The sequence below is a fragment of the Trematomus bernacchii genome, unplaced genomic scaffold (genome assembly GCF_902827165.1).
Source record: "Trematomus bernacchii unplaced genomic scaffold, fTreBer1.1, whole genome shotgun sequence".
Taxonomy (NCBI): domain Eukaryota; kingdom Metazoa; phylum Chordata; class Actinopteri; order Perciformes; family Nototheniidae; genus Trematomus; species Trematomus bernacchii.
Genome location: NW_022987593.1, coordinates 12,248,049 through 12,276,030, shown reverse-complemented (window position 1 = coordinate 12,276,030; position 27,982 = coordinate 12,248,049). Strand labels below are relative to the sequence as shown.

General features: G+C 42.6%; 1 protein-coding gene across 1 annotated transcript; it reads left to right on the top strand.

The window, feature by feature from the left end:
- The first annotated feature begins 15 nt into the window (after positions 1-15).
- On the top strand, positions 16-27,934 carry LOC117482195 (hemicentin-2-like). The gene is made up of 8 exons (XM_034130209.1): positions 16-97; positions 14,143-14,410; positions 17,594-17,759; positions 18,396-18,471; positions 20,112-20,250; positions 20,331-20,663; positions 26,887-27,117; positions 27,307-27,934. Exons 2-8 carry the CDS (start codon positions 14,356-14,358, stop codon positions 27,375-27,377), a joined length of 1,071 nt encoding a protein of 356 aa, XP_033986100.1. The 5' UTR covers positions 16-97; positions 14,143-14,355; the 3' UTR covers positions 27,378-27,934.
- The last annotated feature ends 48 nt before the right edge of the window (positions 27,935-27,982 follow it).

Sequence of the window (27,982 nt, the reverse complement as noted above, 5' to 3'; positions counted from 1 at the left end):
TAAGGGGCGGAACTCTTTAAAGTCTGAACCCACACAACAGCGCAGCAAAGAAGTTCAACTTTCTTGCTGTGTATCAAAGTTGCAGGTGCATCATACGGTAAGGGATATAATCAAAATCTTTTTTTGAAGTTGCACCTGTTTCATATTCAGTCAATATGTGTGACTTTTGCTCACTCCTTGCATGTCTTTCGTGATTTTCCTTTTTTTTTAAGGAGGTAGCCTATAAAGAGTTTACAATGGCTATTCTGGGGTTTTAGGACAGTTCTTAAGCTTTCATTGTAGACTTCACAGTTTATTAGAAAACACGTGCTTATTTTGCAAAGTTTGGATATTGTAATTGTATTATTATCAAACTCATTGTTTCTGTGAGTTTGATTATAAATACTCAGTTCAGCAATTTACAATAGTGAAATTACTTTCCTTTTTTTCCTTTTAGATTAAAGGGAAGCTATGGCTGGTCCACTTCCTAATGAACAATTACAAACATTTAAAGAAGTTCTGCAAAATCAAGGGCCTGCGGCACCTGTCTCCCCCCTCTCCCCCCTCTCCCCCCTGCTCCGGCAGCAGCAAAGACTAGTTTTAGCTCTCAACAAGTTTTAAAAGTGTATCTTACCTTTTTTCACCTAGTTAACTTTTTTTTTTTGTATTCATGCATATTTCAGTAATCACTCCCCCCTCAAATATGAGGGGGGAAATATGTGTTTAAATAAATGGTGACCAAACTGTTTGAGACCCACTGAGAACTTAGACTAAGTTATCTATCTAAACACCCAGAGAGTCCTTAACCTCACTGAGCTGAGGTTATCAGCCTCTCAGTCTGACAGGAGAGGACTCTCCTCCACCTTGTTGTTGAAACAGCTCCTTAAATCCGTTAGCGCAGCTAGCTAGCGATGAACACATTAATGGGTGAATTATTATAATCCATTGATTTAATAAATATGATTCTAAAATGGGACAATTATTATTAGTACTCAAATGATTGTGCGTACCAAATTCAAAAAAAGGCACACCAACGATTTTTGTTACTATAAAATGTATTCCTGGAATATCTACTTTTGTGACAGTTTTAAGGGATATTAAAATGTATGTAGTTCAATATAATTAACATATCATGTCATAATTAGGCACACAATTATAAAAGCAACACATTAGCTTTAAATAATGTGTATTAGACAGGTTTTTATTTTTTGCTTTATTTTAGACAATTTAATTGATTTGTAAATAAAAAAAGTGCATTCTAAAAAGGGCACTTCTCTTATAGGTGGGCAAAGGGGCAGGTGCTCAAGCCCTCTTTGATGTATATCTGTTCAACTGCCTCCTTTCAGTATATTATTATGCCAATACTTAATACGTTACTTGTAACAACGTATTCATACAATGTAGTATTTCTACTTTTACTTAAGTGAGAAATCTGACTCTAAAAGTCAAAGAAATACAAATTTGAATACCTGAAAAGACAACCATAGAGCAGTATTTGAATTTAAGGGTGAGTAAATATAAAAAATAAATAGTCTTATATCTCATAATCTTACAATTGTTTTCCCTTAAACTAAATGTATGAACTATGACATGGATAAGCATGCAATAAATAATGAGTGTTCTCTTCCAGATTGATGCTTGTAGTGAACATTTCACAAGTAAACATGAGACATTTGCCAAACTTGGAGACGGACCTTATCCCACAAACCAAAATATAATTTTCCCAAATAATCCAAGATAAAAAAACATCCTGTTCAAAGAACCTCTTGTCGTGTATAATTGATAAACCTTTTACTTACTGCTAATTTAATTACAAACAAACAATACATGAAAATACACAATAATGCAGAAAGACACACAAATGCACTCACTTAAGATTGGATGTAGACATTTTTTTATTGTTTCATTATAACTACAGTCAATGGTTTCTTTTAAAACAAGAGAAGTTTTGACATTATTGCAAAACGTATCTGCATGGCTAGTAACAACTAGAAAACAAAGAAGTAAAACATTTTCTTTCAAAAATCTCAATTTGAGGTCCACTAACTAGCTTTAAATATAGCTTTTGACCACGTCTCACTGTTATCCTCGGATTCAGTTATATAAACTAAGTACAGAAGTTCATTCTGACCATTGTTTTCAAGGATGCAGTCTTAAAATATGTTTGAAGATTGGCTAAACTGGTCCAGTAATAGAGATGGCAGGCAAATTATAATTTAGTAATAACAGGGATAAACACAATTATTCTGCAGTTCTGAGAGCTCAATGCACTGAAGCTTAAAAAATACTAATGCAGAACCGCTGCTAGCATTATACAACCCTGTGCTGCTCAATGACAATACATTATATTTAAATTCCTTGAATTGATGACAACGCAGACTGTTTCCAGGAGACAGTAAAAAGTGACTAACAGGGACATACCACATACCATGGATTGTGACTCAAGTTATTAAAGTTGGCAATTTGTAATTTTGATCATGCCTTAAAAAGTAAGTTGAGAAGCGAGGCTTGTTTGGTGGTACCTTAAATCAAATGGTGTTATGTCATGATTAAAATGATATCAAGGGAACCGGGATTTAGGACTCGTTTCTGCACCCCTCTATACTGACAGTATTACTGCCGACATCGCTCAATCATCATTTATATCATAATATCACATTACTGGTAACGCCAACAATACCGCCACCATTCATGGCAACATTACCAGTAATGATCTATTATCTATTCTGACACTACTGCCAATATTTGGGGCCGACATTGCTGCCCACATTACTCCCAACAGTACTGCCAGAATTTCCAAGGATAATTTAGTGGGAATGCTGTTAACAGCATTCCAACCATCTGTTCTTCTACGCACGAAATTCTATATTATTCCGCCGGAATTTTGCACCTCTTCTCCTCCCGCATTGAACATCGCAGAAACTCCGTTCAAACATCAAAACGTTCAGCTCGGTCGGGAATCGATGGCTATTACATTTTTCATTCATAACTTTCATAATTCCAGAGATATAGCCCATAATTCATCACATTTTTAACATTTTAACTTTAACATTGCGCAGCTCGTTAAGGCAGAGTGCGTGATGTCAGAGTTAGAGTGGAGGACAGTTTGAAATTTGCCTTCATATATTTCTTTTTAAACTGCCATAATTCCCAAACCCTACATTCCTGAGACATAATTTTTCATGACAAACGTAGGAAAACATCTCGTAGCTTGAAAAATGACAAATAATTAAGCAAAAATAATTAAACAAAATGCCTCTTGAGGGCATGAAGTGACAAAAACGTTCAACATGCCTCCATTAAAGCCCATTGTAATTTCAGGCTGATATTTCCTCACGGTAGCAGCCGCACACCTTTAGTTAAACTGCCAAAAAGGCCACATTATTAACCCGAAAGTACACACAAATTACACTTCAGATACTCAACTTCCTTGACATGCTTCACGTTTTGAATATTCACAGATATCTGTTACGGTTCTTTGACAAAACGTTCACATGTAAGAGGTTTATCTCTCATTCAGAACAATGGAAACCTTTGATCTCTGCACACCTCGTTAGCTCAAATATAAACACCTGTGTCATGGAACACGATGATGTCATAACACACAGGTGTTCGTGTTTGAGCTAACGACGTGGTCACTGGAGTTTAACAGACTGTCTGAGCCTATTATTTTCTGTCTGATGGAGACTTCATACTGACTTCAACATGTTCCACCTATTTTATACATTATTGGTGACACACAGCTGTCGTCGTTTGCTCAAATATAAACACCTGTGTCATGGAACACGATGTCACATTGACAGGTTTGGTAATGATGCAGCCATCAACGCATCTAAGCGTATTATGGGGTGTCATCAAATGCCGTTGCCATGGCGACAGACCACTCGCCATGAAGCACGATGTCGCTGTAAGTCCAATGGACACGGTCCGATTGTCCCCCAAACTTCGCTTGTATATCACCGGTCCAGCCCTCAACAGCTCTACGTCAATTATGGGGTTTCTTCAAATGCCGTTGCCATGGCAACACAATGCTCGCCATGAAACACGGTTTTCTCATAACTTCAGTGAAAATGCTCCAAACGGCCCAAAACTTCACAAGTTTGGTAACGATGCAGCCATCAACGCATCTAAGCGTATTATGGGGTGTCATCAAATGCCGTTGCCATGGCGACAGACCACTCGCCATGAAACACGATGTCGCTGTAACTCCAATGGACACGGTCCAATCGTCCCCGAATCTTCACTTGTATATCACCGGTCCATGCCTCAACAGCTCTACGCCAAATCTGAGATCTCACCATGTGCCGTTTCCATGGAAACGCATCCCTCGCCTTAAAACACGATGTTGTCGTGATACCTATGCAAATGGTCTAAAACAGCACCAGACTTCAGATAATGGTTAATGGTCCGGCCCTCAACAGCTCTATGTCAATTATGGGGTGTCATCATATGCCATTTCCATGGAAACGCATCCCTCGCCATGAAACACGATGTCGCTTTAACTCCAATGGACACGGTCCGATCGCCCCCAAACTTCGCTTGTATATCACCGGTCCATGCCTCAACAGCTCTACGCCAAATCTGAGATCTCACCATAGGCTGTTTCCATGGAAACGCATCCCTCGCCTTAAAACACGATGTTGTCATGATACCTATGCAAATGGTCCAAACACCACCAGACTTCAGATGACAGTTAATGGTCCAGTCCTCAACATGTCTATGTGCCATTAGTGAGTTTTCCTCAAAAGCTGTTGCCATGGCATCCCTCGCCATAAAATATGATGTCGCTATAACTCCTATGAAAATGTTCAAAAAGTGCTAAAACTTCACATGTGTGCCAACAGTCCAGCCGTGAAGACATCTACGCGATATGCCGTTGCCATGGCAACACAATGCTCACCATGAAACACGGTTTTCTCATAACTTCAGTGAAAATGCTCCAAACGGCCCAAAACCTCACAGGTTTGGTAACGATGCAGCCATCAATGCATCTAAGCGTATTATGGGATGTCATCAAATGCCGTTGGCATGGCGACAGATCATTCGCCATCAAGTTAGTTCAAAAGTTTGCAGTTCAAATATTCTGCTGCTTTTCCAAGCCTTTTTACTTTATTTTCTTCTCTCATCACACATTCAAGCCCCCAGTGTTCATGTATCATTTCAATCTAAATTCTTCACTTTCTTCTTACACATTACATTTCAGCATAAAGCATTCCCACTAGCAATTTCTTTAGGAATTGGATTCTCTAGTTATATTACTATTACCACCAACAATACCGCCAGCAAAACTACCAGCACCATTGCCCACATTACTGCCGACAATGCTGCCCTCGTTGCCAATGATGATCATATTTCTATTTCCCCCAACTTTACCACCCTCAGAATTTATGCTTACATTGCTGCGAACATTGCTTAAAGATTAGTGGCAACATTACCACTGATAGTCACATTGCTATTACCTCCAACTTTACCGCCAGCCAGGGGCGTTTCCTGGACCTGGAAACATTCGGGGCTTAGCCCACAGTGGTGGCGCCAGAGATTTTCTTTTGGGGGTGCTGTGGGGTAGCTTGATGTTCCATAGAGGATGCTCAAACATGTAGGGTTTCCCATTAAGGTACCGGGCGCTACAGTTGAATTTTCTACTGCAACACTCCCCACACGCACACAAAGTGCACCCTCGACTCTTACAATGAAGAGTCTGGCAGGCGGTACCGCAGCATCCGGACTAAAACCACCAGACTCAGGGAGAGCTTCATCCCACAGGCCAGAAGACTATTAAACACCTGAACTTTGAAACAACATCCATAACATTCATCTGGCTGCTACTTAGAAATTATTTGTCTAATATATCATATTCCAATCACTTGTATATAGACTCTTATTGCGCTATTTAACTTTTTACTATTTTTCTTTTTGTATTTACTTGCACTATTTTTTCTGTGTATCTGTTTTATTGTGTTGCACTGTTGGAGGAGCCTGCGACCTAAGGGGGGGGAGGGGGGGGGGGGGGGGTAGGACACGTTCAAGTCTTGATTTGGATAGTGTGCCGTCGAACATCCAATCACAGAGCTTGAGAACTAATCACGGGGTTTGTCAAACAAAGCACATGGTGTAGTCCCAAACGATAGCTGAGGATTCTGGGTAGTGTAGTGTTCTGCCATCCTAAACTCCGAAAAAATATTTATTTCTCCGAATCGAAGGGGAAAAACACAAAAGCATTACCCACAATTTAAACCAATCAATGTTGTGTAATAAACAAGGATAATCTGGTGTTTTTGAGTTGATGAGTAGTGCAGATATCACTGTAAAATCAATCGACAGTAAGGAGAATAGTTACTTCCGGGTGTAAAATCCTCCGTTATCCAATGGGAATGGACGCTCACATTGCCTTTAAATGCCGCCGACATGGACCGATGCGGGGCTTCCCTGAGCGTCAAATACCGCCGCCGATGGGAATACATTGCAATCAGTTGAAAGCTCTTTGCGTCCGTTTATGAAGCTGAAGGAGCCTCGGCGCGTCCCAACTGCACGCCACGGGACCCTGACCAAGCGTCGCTCCTAGACGTTTAGGGAGTGAGAGTGTGTTGGTCGGAAACAATGTCATTAGGGAATCCATGGATCCTAAATATCTGGTTCATCATGACCTCTGCGGTACCCTTGGCAGAGGGAAGCTTGGTTAGGGGAAGGAAATGAACCATCTTGGAGAACCGGTCCACCACTGTCAGGACCGTAGTTTTGCCTCTGGATGATGGGAGTCCTGTCACAAAGTCCATGGAAATGTGTGACCAGGGACGTTGGGGAACCGGCAACGGCTGAAGCAAGCCCATCTTGACCTGGGACGAGGTTTTATTCCGAGAACACACAGGGCAAGCCGCTACATACTCCGCCACATCCTTCTTCATGGCTGGCCACCAGAACCGCTGCTTAATCCTGAACATGGTCCTCTTTACACCAGGGTGGCACGAGAGCACAGACGTGTGGGCCCAGTGGATGACCTTGGAGTGGAGAGACACAGGGACAAACAACAGGTTGTTTGGACACTCGCTAGGTGCCGGGTTCAAAACATTAGCCTGTTTTACATCCGACTCTACTTGCCAGGAAAACGCTCCGACCACACGGTTTAGTGGAAGGATGGTCTTGGGCTCTATGGCAAGTGGTTCTGGGTCGTAGAGGCGAGACAAAGCATCAGGTTTTCGATTCTGAGATCCGGGACGAAAAGAGAGTGTGAAGTGGAACCTACTAAAAAATAGTGTCCACCTGGCCTGGCGAGAGTTAAGGCGTTTAGCTTTTCTGATGTACTCCAGATTTGTATGGTCTGTCCAGACTAAGAAAGGCTGCTCTGCCCCCTCTAACCAGTGTCTCCATTCCTCGAGGGCCGCTTTAACTGCTAACAGTTCTTTATTTCCCACATCGTAATTCTTCTCAGCTGTTGTCAACTTACGCGACAGGTAAGCACACGGATGCATCTTGTTGTCTTCACCGGATCTTTGAGACAACACCCCTCCAATACCCTCATTGGAAGCATCGACCTCGACCACAAACTGGTGCTGGGGATCCGGAATGGTGAGTATGGGAGCTGTGGTGAACTTTACCCTTAGGCGCTGGAAGGCGACGTCAGCCTGGGGAGTCCACTTGAAGGGAACCTTAGGAGAAGTGAGAACATGCAGAGGAGCAGCAACAGAACTGAAGTTTCTAATAAACTTCCTGTAGAAGTTTGCAAACCCCAGGAACTGCTGAACCTTTTTCCTGGAGTCTGGTGTTGGCCAATCGGAAACTGCACTGACTTTGGCAGGATCCATTTGTATCTGGTTAGGAGATATTATGTATCCTAAGAAAGACACAGTTTCTGCATGGAACTCACATTTTTCTGCCTTGACATATAATTGATTCTCAAACAGTTTCTGCAGAACCTGACGGACATGGTTAACATGGGACTTAATGTCTGGTGAGAAAATCAAAATGTCATCGAGATACACAAACACAGAAATATTCAAAAACTCCCGCAAAACCTCATTCACAAAACCCTGAAACACAGCCGGTGCATTACACAGTCCAAAAGGCATTACAAGATACTCATAGTGGCCACTCTGAGTGTTGAATCATGTCTTCCACTCATCCCCCTTCCTTATTCTAACCAAGTGATATGCATTTCTTAAATCCAATTTGGTGAATATCTTGGCAGTCTGAAGTAGTTCGAAAGCAGAGGACATGCGTGGCAGAGGATAGCGGTTCTTTACCGTAATGTCATTAAGAGGACTGTAGTCTATGCAGGGTCTCAGAGAACCGTCTTTTTTTCCTACGAAGAAAAACCCCGCTCCAGCTGGAGAAGATGAAGGGCGGATAATCCCTGATTTGAGAGAAGAGGAAATGTACTCATCCATTGCCGCTCTCTCGAGCCTTGAGATTGAATACAGTCTTCCCTTGGGAATGGGAGCCCCCAGTAGGAGATCAATGGAGCAATCAAAAGATCGGTGAGGAGGTAGTGAAATGGCTTTCGATTTGTTAAAGGCTTCTTTTAAATCGTGGTAACAAGGAGGTATTTTCTGTAGATCAGGATAGTCAGGGTGATCTATAATGATCCTATCAGGGTCTGTTGGTGCATTAACAGAGCGTGAATGTTTACACCTGTTAATACAATCCTCTCCCCACTCCTTAATTTTCCCTGAGCGCCAGTCAATGTGTGGGTTGTGAATTTTTAACCACGGAAAACACAAAATAATCGGGTGCTGAGCAGATTCGAAAATGTGAAACTGCATAACTTGTGTATGGTCCTTATTGACAGTGATCCGAATAGGCTCTGTGCAGTGGGTAACAGTGAACAAAAGACGACCGTCTAAAGCACTGGCGTTAATAGGGCGAGATAGCGGAACAGTATTTATTTTTAGCTGTTTGACTATGCCCCAGTCCATAAGACTTTCGTCAGCCCCTGAGTCTATAAGCACTCCCTGGTCAATGGCCTGATTGTTATTAAAACAATTTACCTGAGTAACAGGTCGAGGAGGGAAGTCTGTGGGAAGCTTGCTCACCAGCGCCCTCCTCTTGGCTGGTGAGCTCGGTCTTTTCCCGGACATGAGGCGAGTTGGTGATCCGACTGGCCACAGTAGAAACTGCAACCCTCCCGAAGGCGGCGCTGCCTCTCCTCCAAAGAAAGCCTGGTCCTACCCAACTGCATGGGTTCGTCTGAGTCAGGCGGAAGTGCTGTCCTCTGACGGTCCGAAGCCGCGGGCAGGTTATCGATCCGGATAGATACAGCGATGAGAGACTCCAGGTCTCGTGGCACCTCCAGAGGAGCCAGCTGGTCCTTTATTGGATCCGAAAGTCCAGTCAGGAAAGCGTCACGAAGAGCTGGACAATTCCACCCGCTGTCTGCTGCTGCTGTGCGAAACTCGATGGCATAATCAACCACCTGACGGTTGCGCTGGCGCATCTGAAGAAGCCTTCTGCTGGCCTCTGTAGCAGGTGACTGGTGGTCAAAAATGTGACTCATAGTGTCTGTGAAGTCGGCTAAAGAGTAACAAAGCTTAGAGTCTCTGGACCATTCTGCAGTAGCCCAGGCTGCTGCTCTTCCCGTTAAATGGGACACAATAAACGCCACTTTACCATGGTCTGATGAGAAAGTCCCTGGGGTGTGCTGGAAATGCAGATCGCACTGAACCAGGAAATCTCAGCAGTTCATGGAATCTCCGGAGAACCTCTCAGGAAGAGCCAGCCGTAGTGAGGAGGAAACTGCCTGGCTCGGGTTGACAGCGCCAGCAGGATCCTCGACAGGAAGGCAGTCAGCTGTGAATGACGCCATCGGCGGAGTAGTCTGTAGGTGAGCGAAGAATTGCTGCATGTGATCCGTCAGCTGTTGTATCTAGAGACGGAATCCTGGAGCTTGGCCTGGCTTCCTACAAGCTCTTTAACTCCTTGGCTGATTAAGCCCAGCTGTTCCTCATGGAAAAAAATCTTCTCTCCTTGGGCCGACAGGACGGCATGACATTTCTTTGGGTCGGCTGAGTCCATTGTGGTCAGTTCGTTCTGTCACGAACTTGGATACACAAGGAAAAGGACTCAAATGCACGACCCGGGAGACAGAGGTAAAGTATAAGCAATATACTTTATTTTCAAGATCTGTTTACAAAAAATGATCGACACTCTTAACGAGGTGAAAAAACGATCTGAAGGCACAAAAGAAACTCGCTCACTAGGTGAGGAACAAAACTTTATAAAATAACTCAGGAGCATGAATCAGGCTTGAGACATGAAAATATTAATCGCTGGTACGCTGACTACAGGCATGGAGACAAGACGAACTGACAAAGAACACATGGGAGACAGGGGAATTTAAACACAGGATAACAAGACACAGGTGGGGACAATCAGGGGCCGGGCTGACGCTGATGAGGGCGGGAGACACACACCAGGATAGGAAGGAGAGACAAGACAGAAAATGGTTAAACAAAACATGAAACATGACTAGACTTTAACATTTCTGTTGGTGCACAACAGAGTCTATATACAAGTGATTGGAATATGATATATTAGACAAATCATTTCTAAGTAGCAGCCAGATGAATGTTATGGATGTTGTTTCAAAGTTCAGGTGTTTAATAGTCTTCTGGCCTGTGGGATGAAGCTGTCCCTGAATCTGGTGGTTTTAGTCCGGATGCTGCGGTACCGCCTGCCAGACGGCAGCAGACAGAACAGTTTGTGGCTGGGGTGATGGGGGTCTTTTATAATCCTGAGGGCTTTCTTTAAGGTTAACCTGGTATTTTTACTACATTTATTTTAGTTACTTTACAGATTTGGATTAATGATGTGAAATATACTGTAAACAACCCTTAAATCAGACTTTAGTTACACCTGAGTAAAATTCAGTGAAGGTGATTGTCAAGTGCCAACAATCAGGCGAGATATTTGATAGTTGGCGCTTGAGAAGACTAAATATTTATCTGCAGATCCCTATAAAGCATATTCATTACTCGTTATTCTCTAATTGTTCATCAAATGTATATAATGGCTATTTTGCACATCCCTTTCAAGATTTCAAGATTTTCAAAGGTTTATTGAAATATCATATACACAACTACGGTGTAGTTATGCAATGATGACAAACTTGGCTCATAGGTTCCTCAACAAGAGATCTATCAATATGTGTGTACTTTAAATACTTTGTCAGGCTTAATATAGATACCCCCAAAGCTTTTTGCTTACATGTATTTAAAAGAAAACCTAAAGTATTATTTAATGTTTAAATAAAGCCTAATTAGTTTGTCTGTTTTGCACATCCTCCTATTAATATCTTTGTACATCCGGCACTAAACAGTTTTATTCTAGATACCATTTACAGTATCTTCTTGATATTTTCTATTCTATATTTCTATCATTGACCCTCTACTTTCCTCCTATTTTGTATATACTCTTAATATTTAAATGTTTTCATAAAATATAACACATTCAAAAGTGCTTTACAAAAATGAAAGACATTAAGAAAAAGGCATTTTAAACAGTCCGCAACACAATCTACCTGCATTGCAATTACTCTAAACGCGTAATAACGTGCTTTAACCAGTAGGAGGTGCGGGTTAAAAAGCTGTCAAGTTTACAGTGTTAACAAAATAAAATATACTGCTGTTTCCGGTTTAGTTTACGATGGATATATTTTGTTATTGTTTTGATATTTGTAACACAAAAGCGATGGAAAAAACCCACAGCAACACGGAAAAGATGGTCTTAACATGACCCAGCGGTCTAGTAGTTAATAAAAAACAATAATATCAAAACAAATTATTACTACTAACTTTATTGTGAAATTAAAACAGAACAGTAAAAGAATAGTTTCCGGTCTATTCTGAGGCCCGATCTCTGTAGATAAATAAAGAACTACGACAGATGTGTAATATTTAATGCAGCCAAACCATTCATTACAATGCATTCATGTGATGACTTTCAAAGAGTAAAGCAAGCACTGCTGAATAAAGTATGATTTTATCTTTTACGAAACGTTTCTTTTCATATGGAATGCAGTTGGAGGTCAACCAATCACAGAGCTTGAGAACTAATCACGGGGTTTGTCAAACAAAGCACACAGTCCTAAACGATAGCTGAGGATTCTGGGTAGTGTAGTGTCTTCTGCCATCCTAAACTCCGAAAAAATATTTGTTTCTCCGAATCGAAGGGGAAAAACACAAAAGCATTGCACACAATTTAAACCAATCAATGTTGTGTAATTAACAACGATAATCTGGTGTTTTAATTTAATAATTCCATTGTTCCATTCTAGAATAGATTTATATTGTGCATTTTTCCAAACTCACATTGGTTTCTCATACAGCATCTCTGTAAACTACGTGTATTCACTGAATTTCACTCTCTGCCTTTAACGGCTCGTTGTAGCTCCAATAGCTCCAGCCCCCACCCTCCCTGTGAGCACAGTGTGCTCTGATTGGTCGGGACGTTGTGAATCGCGCTGAGCTCCGTGGAGGTGTTGTTTCGTTGTTAGCGATACACAGTGAAACACAGCCAAACTCATCCTGAGCACACACAAAGTCACAGCCGAAGTAAAAACAATAAGTGTGGCTTGATATTGAATAAGAAAAAGGTTGATAAACGCTGTGAGAATGGGTCTGCAGAGAGAATTGCGCCGCGATCCCAACTGTCTGTTATCAGCCTGCAGCCAGGGAGGAGAAATCAGCTGAGCTGCATGCTCCCTGCACACAGATGTGTGTGTGAGGAAGTCCGTGGATTGGTCAATTTGGACCAATCAGCGGGGGCTTAATGTAACGGCTCCGCGGACGTAACGTAACGGCTCCACGGATTGGTCCATTTCGTTCCGGGTACGGCTTGACATCATGCCGTACCCGGAACGAAATGGAAGAATCAAAAGGACAATGACGTATCTCCAACGAGGCGTTTTGGGGAGGTATTTTCTGTGTTAGAGTTTTACCCGCTACAGGTTGTACTTTGAGGGTTTGTGACTCTGCACACCGTTTACATGCATAAAAACCTTCATAACACACAAGGGGACGGGTAATAACCAGAAAAGCATGACATGGGCCCTTTAAGTTGTGTTTGTGTCCACCTGATGATGTCCGATAGTCTGTCTTATCTCCATGGAGTAAAGCATCAGATGACGTATAGTTGTTTGTATGTCTGGGGGTTGATTCCTGGCAGGTAGCGTGGGTTTACAGTAACTGAGTTTATGATCTGAAAGTTTAAGCATTTCCTGAAAAGTTAAAAAATACTTTACTTAAGTCGAATTTGTTTAATACTTGTACTTTACTTTGGTATTTCACTTTACGTAAAGTCATTAACTCACTGTAAAATGAGGGGAAAACATTTATTTTTTGACGATAAAAATCAAAGATCAAAATGTCCCTTTCCCTACTGTATGATCAAAAGAAAGATTTAAATATTGTAGAAACATTTCTCAATGGAGCCATTCTGCATGAAAAGTACTTTTACTTTAAATACTTCAAGTACATTTAGCTGTCAAGTCTTCTGTACTTTTACTTAAGTATCATATTGAAACTAGGACTTTAACTTGTAATGGAGTGTTTCTACCAGTACTGAAGTAAAGGACATGAGGATACTGATTCCACTTTTTCAAATGTTTATATATGAGCAGCCTTTAGAAGATATATAAAATAAAATAAATTACAAGGCTTTAACGCGACACCTTTTCATTTATCGAATGTGGATAAAGAATCAAACCATTCAGCTTTCTTTGTCATTTCTTTGCAAGGCAGTCATCACTGTCTGCATAGTGAAAGATGAAGGGTCGAGATTGCGTTGCATATTTAAACAAAGAGAGAAGAAAAGGGGGGGCTAAGCTTGTCAATAATAAAAGGAGCATTCTTGAAGTTAGGGAAGAAGTATCAGGACGTCCTCAGTTCAACAGAAAGAAACAAAATAATGTATACACACACACACACACACACACACACACACACACACACACACACACACACACACACACACACACACACACACACACACACACACACACACACACACACACACACACACACACACACACACACACACACACACACACACACACACACACACACACACACACACACACACACACACACACACACACACACACACACACACACACACCTCTCCCTCTGCATTATTCTTGACCCTCCCTTCCTTCCTCTCTTGATTTACTAACAGAGAACGCCCATGGTTGGTTTCAGGGGCCAAAGTGAAGGAATCGCCCCATCATCAGCTTCAGACAAACGCTAAAAAAAAACATGGATACACACCCACCCTCCCTCCCATAAATACCTGAGGTACTCCGTGTTGCTCCTCAGAAGTTACTCTGTGTTTCTGCCAGCTTCACACAGCCAGTCCCGGTGTTTGAGACGTAAGATCTGCAGACTAAGGATGTGTGCGTCTGGAAGGCCAATCACACGTCTGCTGTTTTGCTTGTTCATCTCAGGTGGGTGGAATGACAGCTGGATGAATGCAGGCATGATGAGAGGATATGGGGTGAGAAAGTTGGCTCCATGTGGAAACAGTCAGCGTAGAACAGGTGATAAAGACGGTACATTTGAAACAGAAACAGTTATTTTGGGCTTGTGAGCTCTCACAGTGAATTCTGCTGTGGATGTACTTGTCTTTGTCACAGGTTGTGAATGTAAGAGCAGCTTAACCTAAGAGGGGTTGTCCCTTCTCATGTTGTGTTATTTTAAAAGTTGTTTACAGATTTAAAGAGGTAACACTCCAGTTTTTTGGGGAGCAATAATATGTTTTATTTGCCACTATCTGAATGAATCTTGAATCACTTAGATTTGGTGTAGAAACCCCATGTTTGGAACTACAGGTAGAAAGGATAACTCAGGGGAAATCATCACTGTGATATCATTTAAAACAGTGAAGAAAACACTAGTAGTTGGGCAAAATAAGTGAGTGAGTACATTTACTTTACTTAAGTATGATGTTGATGTATTTGTACTTAATGTGTCCATTTTATGGTACTTTATACTGGAAATCCTGCAGTTTTCAGAATAAAGTATTGTAATTGTTAGTACATTCAGCTTGTTTCTTATGCAAGTAGATCCTAAGAAAATCTAACAAAATATATAATTTAATAACATTTAACGCATTGCTAATAAGGACATTTCTCCACACCTCATAAAGTTGAATAACAGTTTATAGCAGTTGGTTGAATTGTAATAATAATCCAAATTCTGCACTATGACAACATTAGTGTTTAATACATTAAGTTTAATTTGTTGCTACTAATATTTAAATACTTAATACATATCTTCATTACATACATAATAAAGGGTTTATTTAATTGAACCTAAGTAAAGGATATGAGTATTACCATCACTGACTAGTAGTAAATCACAGAAAGTATAGTTAAACTTTTGTACAATTTTGACATATCTACTGAACTTAACATAAAGTAATATACTCACTGGAAAATAAGAATAATCTTGTCTCTATGAAAACACTGGCAGTTCTGAACATTGTAAGCAGAATTTCACGTACCAAATACAGGAAACGTATTCTTGTAATCAGATAAAAGAATAGAAGTACTACTGATTATATATTTAAGGCTGGGGTTTGATTCCTGATTTTACAAAAGACAGAAACACTGTTTTGCCACGGTCAGTATGGACATCATTCACTCATTTTGCTGACTGGCATGTGGGAAACAGAGCTATTAATTTTGACAGCCGGTATGCCGACACACACACCCACCCACACACCCCGGAGAGCTACTGTGAGTGAGATCATCTGATAGGCGTCAGAACAAACTCAGGGTTCAGGGAACAATGGTCATAGCAAAGAGGAGCGACTTCTTTCACTTGGGCAGGGTGTCCTTCCTTCCTCAGAGGAACACACTGGGTGTATTCAGCGCCACAAAACAATGGTTCACAATAGATCAGCGAGAAACAGTATTATTTCACGGGATGGCAAAATTCAATTGACCCTTGAGTGTATTATGTAAGGAAAGGGAAATGACTCATAAATACAACAATATAAAGATATGAAGATATACAAAAGAAAAAAACATTAAGACTTTCAATTTGTGATTAAACTTTATTAGCCTTCCAAGTAGACCCATTGTCTAAATGTTTTTCTGTCGGGATTGGAGGTTATTTCATCCATTTGCTTAAAAAATAACACGTTTCAGATTTCGTTCTTCATATATGAACTTGAAAATAAGCAGGATAGGGCCCCTTTAAAGGGGACCTATCATGCAAAATGCACTTTTGTACGTCTTTTATACATGAATATGTGTCCCCGGTGTTCCAGGGAACTCACCAAGTGTCAGAAAACACAACCCTCTCTATTTTCCTCCATACCCAAATCTCTGAAAAAGGGGCTGCAACGGATCTGATTAAAACTGATCCAGATTTGAACACTGTCCTGACGTCAGGACAGTGGCGCTACGGCTATTGGGCCAACTCCACCAATCAGGAGGAGACAGCCACGGCCATTGCCGTTCGAAAGCCCTGGAGACGCTGTAGTACATATGCCAGGCCTGTAGGTGGTGCTGTTCTCACAGAATCAGCCCTTGCAAAAACAGAGCTAAAAAATTTCAAATTGAGCGAAATGAGGCATGGCTAAAATGCATGATCTGTTTGGTATTTTGAAAAAAAAAAAGTATGAATATGCCTTATATAGGTATGGTCCTACACTATATTATTCAAATATAGCATGATAGGTCCACTTTAAGTTCTTCTGGTATCGAATATAGTCAACATGTTAGCCTTTTTATGAATCAAGAATAAGGTATAAGGATAAATGACATTTATTTACCATAATGCCAATAAGAAAAGTAACACATGTGGTAATAAGTTGGAATAATGGCGGCTTTAAAAGGTGTATAGCAGACTTGGATGATGATTTTTTAATGATTATATATGAACAGTAAAACCAGGACAAAGTTGCACAGTTGAAGGGAAGACAACACAAACATTAAAGGTCACCTATTATGCAAAATCCACTTGTTCATGTCTCTTCTACATCAACATGTGTCCCCTCTGTGTGAAGAGACTCTGAAAGTTTCAGGAACAAAGATTCTCTCTCTTTTTGTCCTGATCCATTTTTATAAAAACCTGTCTGAAAATGAGCTGATCAGATTTTGGCCACTTTGTGATGTCATAACGATGTTTTGGCTTGTGTAACCATTAGCCAATCACCAACCAAGGTAAGGGTTACCCTAACTCACCTTATCACCTGAATCTCCTCCTAGAGCACCATTGAGTTATTTTTAACCAAATATCTCTCAGAGGGGCGTGGGGAGTGGCTCCTTATTTTCATCTAAAGTAACAGACAGAGAATCAGCACTTTTGAAACAGGGCTGAAACAGAGGGGATTATGGGATGCTGCAATGATCTGTTTGGTGCCAAACACTTCAGAGACATGTTCTGTATATATCTGAGACCTATAATATATTGATGAAAAACAGTAGAATAGGGGACCTTTAAAGAAAATTCGTATTGAAGTTATGTATTCTTTGAGAGAAAGTACTTTTACCCGTTACTAAAACTTTCAGAATGCAAAATGACTATAGGGAGCCTTTGAAATATTTGTATTTTTTCATATTAAAGTGACTGATTGTGTTTTTCTTCCTCTCCCTCCCTGACCCCTCTTGTGCACTCAGCTACCTCCTCCCCTGTTTCCATTTCCACGCCTGCTCCGCCTCTTCCTTTGCAGATTTCGCCTCCCTCTCCCTCAGCTAGGATCCTCCCGTCTCCACCCTCTTCTCCTCTCAGCGTCTCAGAGGTCGGCTGCCCGCTGACGCTGACCCCCTCCTCTCTGGTGGTCAGGTACTGTATGTCGGGGATTACTGTGATTTAAAGGGTCTTCAATTAACATTTGGTCTGCTAAGTTTTCCTTTTATCAATTTTAAAAGAATTATGATTCAAGGGTCTTCAGCTAAATTCCAAATAGCATTTTTCCAGTCTGTCTACCTTTTATTTATTATAAACAATTCTTAGGTGATGGAGATGTAAACTCCTGAATCAACATACATGTAAATTCACACCAAAGCATTAAAGTACGGTGACAATAGCATCGGGTAAATTACTTTTTTAATGTTTCACCCTTAGAGCTATGGAGTTTTAATTAATTGCCAAATAATCCATTAATAATAGTACTTTTACAAGTTAAACGTGCTATTTTATACCTTTTTATATCAAAATATTTCTTGCTTTTCTCTGTATTATATCATATTAAATTGATATACAGAGTCATTCAAAGACATCATCTTGGACTTTGATAAACTGGGAAGGATTTTTAACAATTTACTCAGATTTTATATCCTTGTCCATTTATACCAACCATGTCCTTGAAAAAGGCTTGGACTAGCACTACTTTGAACCTATCCCCCGTGTTGTCTTGGCTTTACTGTATGGGAGGTATGTTACTGTGAAAAAATTAAGAAATTAACTTTCCTGTCACAGGTTTGGAGATCCAGTCACAGCCAACTGCTCTTTATCGACGGCGGGGTTTTCAGGTCTTGGTTGGGTAGTCTCACTGGTAAGAGATTCATTGGGCCCTAAAAATGGTAAAAAGCTGAATATTTAGGTTTTTTCCCTCTGTATTTATTCAACTGAGCCGAGGCTTGCAGATCGAAGGCGAGGCTTAAGAAATTGCAAATGCGCACTCTCTATGGGCCCACGTCCCTGGATGTTTTATACAGTGGCAAGAAAAAGGATGTGAACTTATGGTTATTACTCTAAGTCAAAATAGCTCAACAACATTTCTAAAAAACGGATAGATTAAAACGATGTGTGCTAACTCCTTACTCAATTTACTTGTGTTGTTCATATACTTTTTCCAACTTACACAAGCTTTGAATGGTTTAGGCCCAAAATACATGTCTGACCTACTGCTAAATTATGAACCATCCAGATCTCTCAGGTCTTCAGGGACTGGTCAGCTTTCTGACCCCAGAGTCAGAACTAAACAAGGAGAAGCAGCGTTCAGTTATTATGCTCCAAATATCTGGAACAAACTCCCAGAAACCTGCAGGTCCGCTGCAACTCTTACTACTTTTAAATCCAGGCTGAAGACTTTTCTTTTTGCCGCTGCTTTTAATTGAACTATTCACATCTTAAACTGCACTGTAACTTTTATCCATGTATTTTTTCTTTTAATGTTTATTTTATTATCTTTTCTTTTTAATGACTGATTTTAAATGCCATTTCCATAATGTCTTCCATTTTTGTAAAGCACTTTGAATTGCCTTGTGTTGAAAGGTGCTATATAAATAAACTTGCCTTGCCTTGCCTTACACTGTAAATGTAAGAATGATTTATTCAATATGAACAAGAACTAAACAATCATTTGTGTGCTTTTAGTACAAATGGATTGTGTTTGTTGAATGATTATTGTTCTTAGGTGAAGATCAGACCATATTTAAAACAAAATTATACATTAATGCAGGTTATTCTAAAGGGTTCACTTACTTTTTCTTGCCACTGTACCTACAGCAAAATGTCCGTTTTCATGCGCCAGTGAGCAGCTGACATTGAATTGAATGGCCCCTCTTCTGACGCTGTATCTTAAAGGTCCCCTATTATACTCTTTTTCATCAATATATTACAGGTCTCAGATATATACAAAACATGTCTCTGAAGTGTTTGGCTCCAAACACCAAACAGATCATTGCAGCATCCCATAATCCCCTCTGTTTCAGCCCTGTTTCAAAAGTGCTGATTCTGTGTCTGTAGCTTTAAATGCTAATGAACTGCTGCTAGCCACGCCCCTCTGAGAGATATTTGGTTTAAAAAAAAAACACAATGTTGCTCTAGGAGATTCAGGTGATAAGGTGGGCAGGTGTTACCTTGGTTGATTATAGGCTAATGGTTGCACAACCCAAAAAAACATTATGACATCTCAAAATCTGATCAGCTCATTTTCAGACAGGTTTTTATATAAATGGATCAGGACAAAAAGTGAGCGAATCTTTTTTTCCTCAAACTTTCAGAATCTCTTTACAGAGGGGACACATGTTTATGTATAAAAGACAAGAAAAAGTGAATTTTGCATAATAGGTGACCTTTAATACATCCATGGTTTAAGCTAGAACCAGCCAGAGGAAGCATTCTCTTGTTTAGTCTTCATCTGAACATAATATCAATAGCTTTGTTTTGTTGGACTTTTTGCCACTATAGGCAGCTCCTGAGTTCACGATGGATTGTTTTCTGGTCTGGAGTGTGGAGAGGATGACTGAATGGAGCATGGAGCCTGTGTGTTATGCAATGGCTGAACAGGGAGGGCAGTGCAAAAGAAACCTTTCTCTGACAGTCTACAGTGAGTTCATAAGTTTCTCCTTCTTACATGTTAGGACATAAATCCTTTTCTGTGAGGTTTATATTATTCTGTTTCCTCAGAGCCTCCAGATAATGTGTCCATCAGCTTCGTAAATCACACCAGGCCGATGTCTGAGGGTCAGCAGTTCACTCTGCAGTGTGAAGTTCAGGATGTTGCTCCTGTGAACAACCTCAGAGTGACTTTCTACAAAGGACAGACGGTACTGGGTCACACGCAGAGCAGCATAAACACAGATAAGAAACCAGTTAGTGAGGTCTTCACTTTGAACATGATCTCCACTAAAGAAGATGATGGAGTCGAGTTCTGGTGTGAAGCAAAGCTGGAGCTGGGAGCTGAAGGACCACAGCCTCCTCCAGTGGTGGAGTCCGAGAAACTCACTGCTGCTGTCCTCTGTGAGTGAAACTGCTCATATTTTATAACGAATTGAGGATGTATGATTTAACCTGTTTATCATTAAGTTGTCTCTTATGGGTCTCTGAACAACTTTTCAAACTCCTCTTCACCCATAAGGATTAGTAAACATGCTTATTGACACAGGCCCAAGGACCCACAGTGTCAGAGACATCACTGGCAAAAATATCACTCAAAAAGCGACGTGCAAACAAGGAAGAGACACAGAACTAAAAGGGACACAAAACACACTACACAAGGGGCAACACCATCAAATATATAACAAGAAAAAGTCCAAAACAATAGCAAGGTTTACGAAAACTATATATTTGCAAAACAACTACAAAGAGACCTTAAACAACTCCAAAAAGACTATGAAGGCCATGCAAAGAGACCTAAAAGAACTCTAATGAGACACAAAAAGAAATATCACTACAAAGAGAAAAAACAAAAAGTGACTAAACAACTACAAAGACACAAAGAACCCCACAAAAAGACTCAAAGCAACAACAAGAGACACAAAGCAACCACATGAGTAACATACAAACTACAAAGACAGGCAACACGACTACAAAGAGAAGCAAATAAATCAGAGACACAAAGTGACCACAAGAGACTTAAAAAAAAAACTACAAAGACACCCAGAATACATTTAAAGAGACAAACCGACCAAAGAGCGAAAAAGTTACCACAAGAGACACAAAAAATACAGAGACACAAAATAACCACAGTCAAATGTAATCACATTGACACAAAGAGATCACGACAGACACAAAGCGACCACAGAGACACAAAGAGATCACGACAGACACAAAACTACAGAGACACAAAGCGACCACAGAGACACAAAACCACAAAGAGACCGCAGAGACACAAAGCGACCACAGAGACACAAAGCGACCACAGAGACACAAAGCGACCACAGAGACACAAAGCGACCACAGAGACACAAAGCGACCACAGAGACACAAAGCGACCAGAGACACAAAGCGACCACAGAGACACAAAGCGACCACAGAGACACAAAGCGACCACAGAGACACAAAGCGACCACAGAGACAAAGCGACCGCAGAGACACAAAGCGACCAGAGACACAAAGCGACCACAGAGACAAAGCGACCACAGAGACACAAAGCGACCACAGAGACAAAGCGACCAGAGACACAAAGCGACCACAGAGACAAAGCGACCACAGAGACAAAGCGACCACAGAGACACAAAGCGACCACAGAGACAAAGCGACCACAGAGACAAAGCGACCAGAGACACAAAGCGACCACAGAGACAAAGCGACCAGAGACACAAAGCGACCACAGAGACACAAAGCGACCACAGAGACACAAAGCGACCACAGAGACACAAAGCGACCACAGAGACACAAAGCGACCAGAGACACAAAGCGACCACACAGACACAAAGAGACCGCAGAGACACAAAGCGACCGCAGAGACACAAAGCGACCAGAGACACAAAGCGACCAGAGACACAAAGCGATCACAGAGACACAAAGCGATCACAGAGACACAAAGAGACCAGAGACACAAAGCGATCACAGAGACACAAAGCGACCACAGAGACACAAAGCGACCAGAGACACAAAGCGACCACACAGACACAAAGAGACCGCAGAGACACAAAGCGACCGCAGAGACACAAAGCGACCACAGAGACACAAAGCGACCAGAGACACAAAGCGATCACAGAGACACAAAGCGATCACAGAGACACAAAGCGACCAGAGACACAAAGCGACCACAGAGACACAAAGCGACCAGAGACACAAAGCGACCACAGAGACACAAAGCGACCACAGAGACACAAAGCGACCACAGAGACAAGCGCACCAGAGACACAAAGCGACCAGAGACACAAAGCGACCACAGAGACACAAAGCGACCAGAGACACAAAGCGACCACAGAGACACAAAGCGACCAGAGACACAAAGCGACCACAGAGACACAAAGCGACCAGAGACACAAAGCGACCAGAGACACAAAGCGACCAGAGACACAAAGAGACCAGACACACAAAGCGACCAGAGACACAAAGCGACCACAGAGACACAAAGCGACACAGAGACACAAAGCGACCACAGAGACACAAAGCGACCACAGACACAAAGCGACCACAGAGTACACAAAGCGACCACAGAGACACAAAGCGAGCCACAGAGACACAAAAGCGATCACAGAGACACAAAGCGACCAGAGACACAAAGCGACCAGAGACACAAAGCGACCACAGAGACACAAAGCGACCACAGAGACACAAAGCGATCACAGAGACACAAAGCGACCACAGAGACACAAAGCGATCACAGAGACACAAAGCGACCAGAGACACAAAGCGACCAGAGACACAAAGCGACCACAGAGACACAAAGCGACCACAGAGACACAAAGCGATCACAGAGACACAAAGCGATCACAGAGACACAAAGTGACCAGAGACACAAAGCGATCACAGAGACACAAAGCGACCAGAGACACAAAGCGATCACAGAGACACAAAGCGACCAGAGACACAAAGCGACCACAGAGACACAAAGCGACCACAGAGACACAAAGCGACCAGAGACACAAAGCGACCACAGAGACACAAAGCGACCAGAGACACAAAGAGACCAGAGACACAAAGCGACCAGAGACACAAAGCGATCACAGAGACACAAAGCGACCACAGAGACACAAAGAGACCACAGAGACACAAAGCGACCAGAGACACAAAGCGACCAGAGACACAAAGCGATCACAGAGACACAAAGCGACCACAGAGACACAAAGAGACCACAGAGACACAAAGCGACCAGAGACACAAAGCGACCAGAGACACAAAGCGATCACAGAGACACAAAGCGACCACAGACACAAAGCGATCACAGAGACACAAAGCGACCAGAGACACAAAGAGACCACAGAGACACAAAGCGACCACAGAGACACAAAGCGACCACAGAGACACAAAGCGACCAGAGACACAAAGCGACCAGAGACACAAAGCGATCACAGAGACACAAAGCGACCACAGAGACACAAAGAGACCACAGAGACACAAAGCGACCAGAGACACAAAGCGACCAGAGACACAAAGCGATCACAGAGACACAAAGCGACCAGAGACACAAAGCGATCACAGAGACACAAAGCGACCAGAGACACAAAGCGATCACAGAGACACAAAGCGACCAGAGACACAAAGCGACCACAGAGACACAAAGCGACCAGAGAAACAAAGCGATCACAGAGACACAAAGCGACCAGAGACACAAAGAGACCACAGAGACACAAAGCGACCAGAGACACAAAGCGACCAGAGACACAAAGCGACCACAGAGACACAAAGCGACCAGAGACACAAAGAGACCACAGAGACACAAAGCGACCACAGAGACACAAAGCGACCGCAGAGACACAAAGCGACCAGAGACACAAAGCGATCACAGAGACACAAAGCGACCACAGAGACACAAAGCGACCAGAGACACAAAGCGACCACAGAGACACAAAGCGACCAGAGACACAAAGCGACCAGAGACACAAAGCGATCACAGAGACACAAAGCGACCAGAGACACAAAGCGATCACAGAGACACAAAGCGACCAGAGACACAAAGCGACCACAGAGACACAAAGCGACCACAGAGACACAAAGAGACCAGAGACACAAAGCGACCAGAGACACAAAGCGATCACAGAGACACAAAGCGACCAGAGACACAAAGCGACCAGAGACACAAAGCGACCACAGAGACACAAAGCGACCAGAGACACAAAGCGACCAGAGACACAAAGCGACCAGAGACACAAAGCGACCAGAGACACAAAGCGACCAGAGACACAAAGCGACCACAGAGACACAAAGAGACCAGAGACACAAAGCGACCACAGAGACACAAAGCGACCAGAGACACAAAGCGACCAGAGACACAAAGCGATCACAGAGACACAAAGCGACCAGAGACACAAAGCGACCACAGAGACACAAAGCGACCAGAGACACAAAGCGACCAGAGACACAAAGCGACCACAGAGACACAAAGCGACCAGAGACACAAAGCGACCACAGAGACACAAAGAGACCACAGAGACACAAAGAGACCAGAGACACAAAGCGACCACAGAGACACAAAGCGACCAGAGACACAAAGCGACCACAGAGACACAAAGAGACCACAGACACAAAGCGACCACAGAGACACAAAGCGATCACAGAGACAAAGCGACCACAGAGACACAAAGCGACCACAGAGACACAAAGCGACCACAGAGACACAAAGCGACCAGAGACACAAAGCGACCACAGAGACACAAAGCGACCACAGAGACACAAAGCGACCAGAGACACAAAGCGACCAGAGACACAAAGAGACCACAGAGACACAAAGCGACCAGAGACACAAAGCGACCAGAGACACAAAGCGATCACAGAGACACAAAGCGACCAGAGACACAAAGCGACCAGAGACACAAAGCGATCACAGAGACACAAAGCGACCAGAGACACAAAGCGATCACAGAGACACAAAGCGATCACAGAGACACAAAGCGACCAGAGACACAAAGCGACCAGAGACACAAAGCGACCAGAGACACAAAGCGACCACAGAGACACAAAGCGACCACAGAGACACAAAGCGACCAGAGACACAAAGCGACCAGAGACACAAAGCGACCAGAGACACAAAGAGACCACAGAGACACAAAGAGACCACAGAGACACAAAGAGACCACAGAGACACAAAGCGACCACAGAGACACAAAGCGACCAGAGACACAAAGCGACCAGAGACACAAAGCGATCACAGAGACACAAAGCGACCAGAGACACAAAGCGACCAGAGACACAAAGCGATCACAGAGACACAAAGCGACCACAGAGACACAAAGAGACCACAGAGACACAAAGCGACCACAGAGACACAAAGAGACCACAGAGACACAAAGAGACCACAGAGACACAAAGCGACCAGAGAGACACAAAGCGACCACAGAGACACAAAGCGACCACAGAGACACAAAGCGACCAGAGACACAAAGCGACCACAGAGACACAAAGCGACCAGAGACACAAAGCGACCAGAGACACAAAGCGACCACAGAGACACAAAGAGACCACAGAGACACAAAGCGACCACAGAGACACAAAGCGACCAGAGACACAAAGCGATCACAGAGACACAAAGCGACCAGAGACACAAAGAGACCACAGAGACACAAAGAGACCAGAGACACAAAGCGACCAGAGACACAAAGAGACCAGAGACACAAAGAGACCAGAGACACAAAGCGACCACAGAGACACAAAGAGACCACAGAGACACAAAGAGACCAGAGAGACACAAAGAGACCAGAGACACAAAGCGACCAGAGACACAAAGAGACCAGAGACACAAAGAGACCAGAGACACAAAGCGACCACAGAGACACAAAGAGACCACAGAGACACAAAGAGACCACAGAGACACAAAGAGACCAGAGACACAAAGCGACCAGAGACACAAAGAGACCAGAGACACAAAGAGACCAGAGACACAAAGAGACCACAGAGACACAAAGAGACCAGAGACACAAAGCGACCAGAGACACAAAGCGACCAGAGACACAAAGAGACCACAGAGACACAAAGCGACCACAGAGACACAAAGCGACCACAGAGACACAAAGCGATCACAGAGACACAAAGCGACCAGAGACACAAAGCGACCACAGAGACACAAAGAGACCACAGAGACACAAAGCCACCACAGAGACACAAAGCGACCACAGAGACACAAAGCGATCACAGAGACACAAAGCGACCAGAGACACAAAGCGACCAGAGACACAAAGCGACCACAGAGACACAAAGAGACCAGACACACAAAGCGACCAGAGACACAAAGCGACCACAGAGACACAAAGCGACCACAGAGTCAAAGCCACCAGAGACACAAAGCGACCACAGACACACAAAGCGACCACAGAGACACAAAACCACAAAGAGACACAAAGCGACCACGAAAGACAAACTATAGACAAAACAACTACAGAGACCTAAAACAACTCCACAAATCTACTCAAAGCGATCAAAAATAACTGCTAAGAGACAAAGAGTGATCACGAGAGAGACAACTGCAAAGAGACACAAGACATTGAATGAAAATAACAATCTGTGTCTCTCTCTCTAGCCAGTTGTGGGTCCTTTGCATGTCTCTCAACCTAAAACTCTGACATGTTTCTCCCAGTTGGTCCACAGCTCATGTGTCCCACTAAGCTGCGGGTGAGGGAGGGGGAGAGCCTGAGCTGCGAGGCGAGAGGAAACCCCCCGCCATCCGTCACCTGGTTCAGAGACGGACAGGTGGTCGCCCTGCCTACTAACTCCAGCAGAGAGCATGCTGGGGAATACACAGTTTCTGCAAAGTCTATTCTGGGAGAGACACTTTTCACAGTGGACGTGGAGGTCCTCCCTGGCAAAGGTACGTGTATTAGAGCTGCGTTCATATGCCTGAAAGCTTTATTTAAAGCCTCATTGTTCTTTTATATTGAGTTCCTATTAACGAGGTTTAAACGTTCTTTCCTTCCTGAATATCCGAGTGCATTGTTGTTTTCTAAATAGTTTTAAAACATCCTGTATCAAGGGAATTTATTTGTCTCTTCCTTCTTAGGAACTACCAACAGTTACAACGGGCATTTCCTGTTGGCCGTCTTGCTCATTTGGACGATCAACTGGTCGTAAAACCTCAGGACTCAACGTGATGTGTGATGATTTTTATTCCAAAAATCTGCGAGGGAGGTCTACTCCTGCTGTGAGAAATATTTGTCAGCGAAAACTTGTTCCGTCTCCCTTTCCTGCAGTGTGATATATAAGTTTGTGTGCATGTAAATGGTCTGCAAAGGCTAAAATCCCAAAGTTCCCCAGAGGGAGTTTCTAAGTAGCAGATACACCTCTCTGCTTCGAGAGATTCTGCACAGGTACATTTTCTTAGAATAATTATTAATCTGATCTTTATGTAATCCGCACAAACTAACTTCCATATATTCAAGACTGAAAGCTGCTGTAGAAATAATTCACAATGTATTTTTGTACATTTCACTAATCAAAACTCGTACTGCCATAAAGATGTTATGGACACAAAACAATGTTTGTTTGTGTCGTGTGTACAGCTGTTTTTTTTTTCCTGTAGTATAATAAGATACTAACAGGTGGTGTCCAGACTTTTGAAATGCTCCAGATCCTTCACTAAAGTCATGTTCATTCTGCTGTGTATTAAAATGCTGAATTCTCGTGTCCAACATCAGTGCTTTTTTGCTTTAGACTTGAACTTCCTCGCCAATTCACCA

Excerpts from the sequence above, each read along its gene's own strand:
- LOC117482195 (XM_034130209.1), top strand. The coding sequence starts at position 14,356 with ATGTGTGCGTCTGGAAGGCCAATCACACGTCTGCTGTTTTGCTTGTTC. Across the intron at positions 18,472-20,111 it reads TTGGTTGGGTAGTCTCACTG|GCAGCTCCTGAGTTCACGAT; the intron begins GTAAGAGATTCA and ends TTGCCACTATAG. Across the intron at positions 27,118-27,306 it reads GGAGGTCCTCCCTGGCAAAG|GAACTACCAACAGTTACAAC; the intron begins GTACGTGTATTA and ends CTTCCTTCTTAG.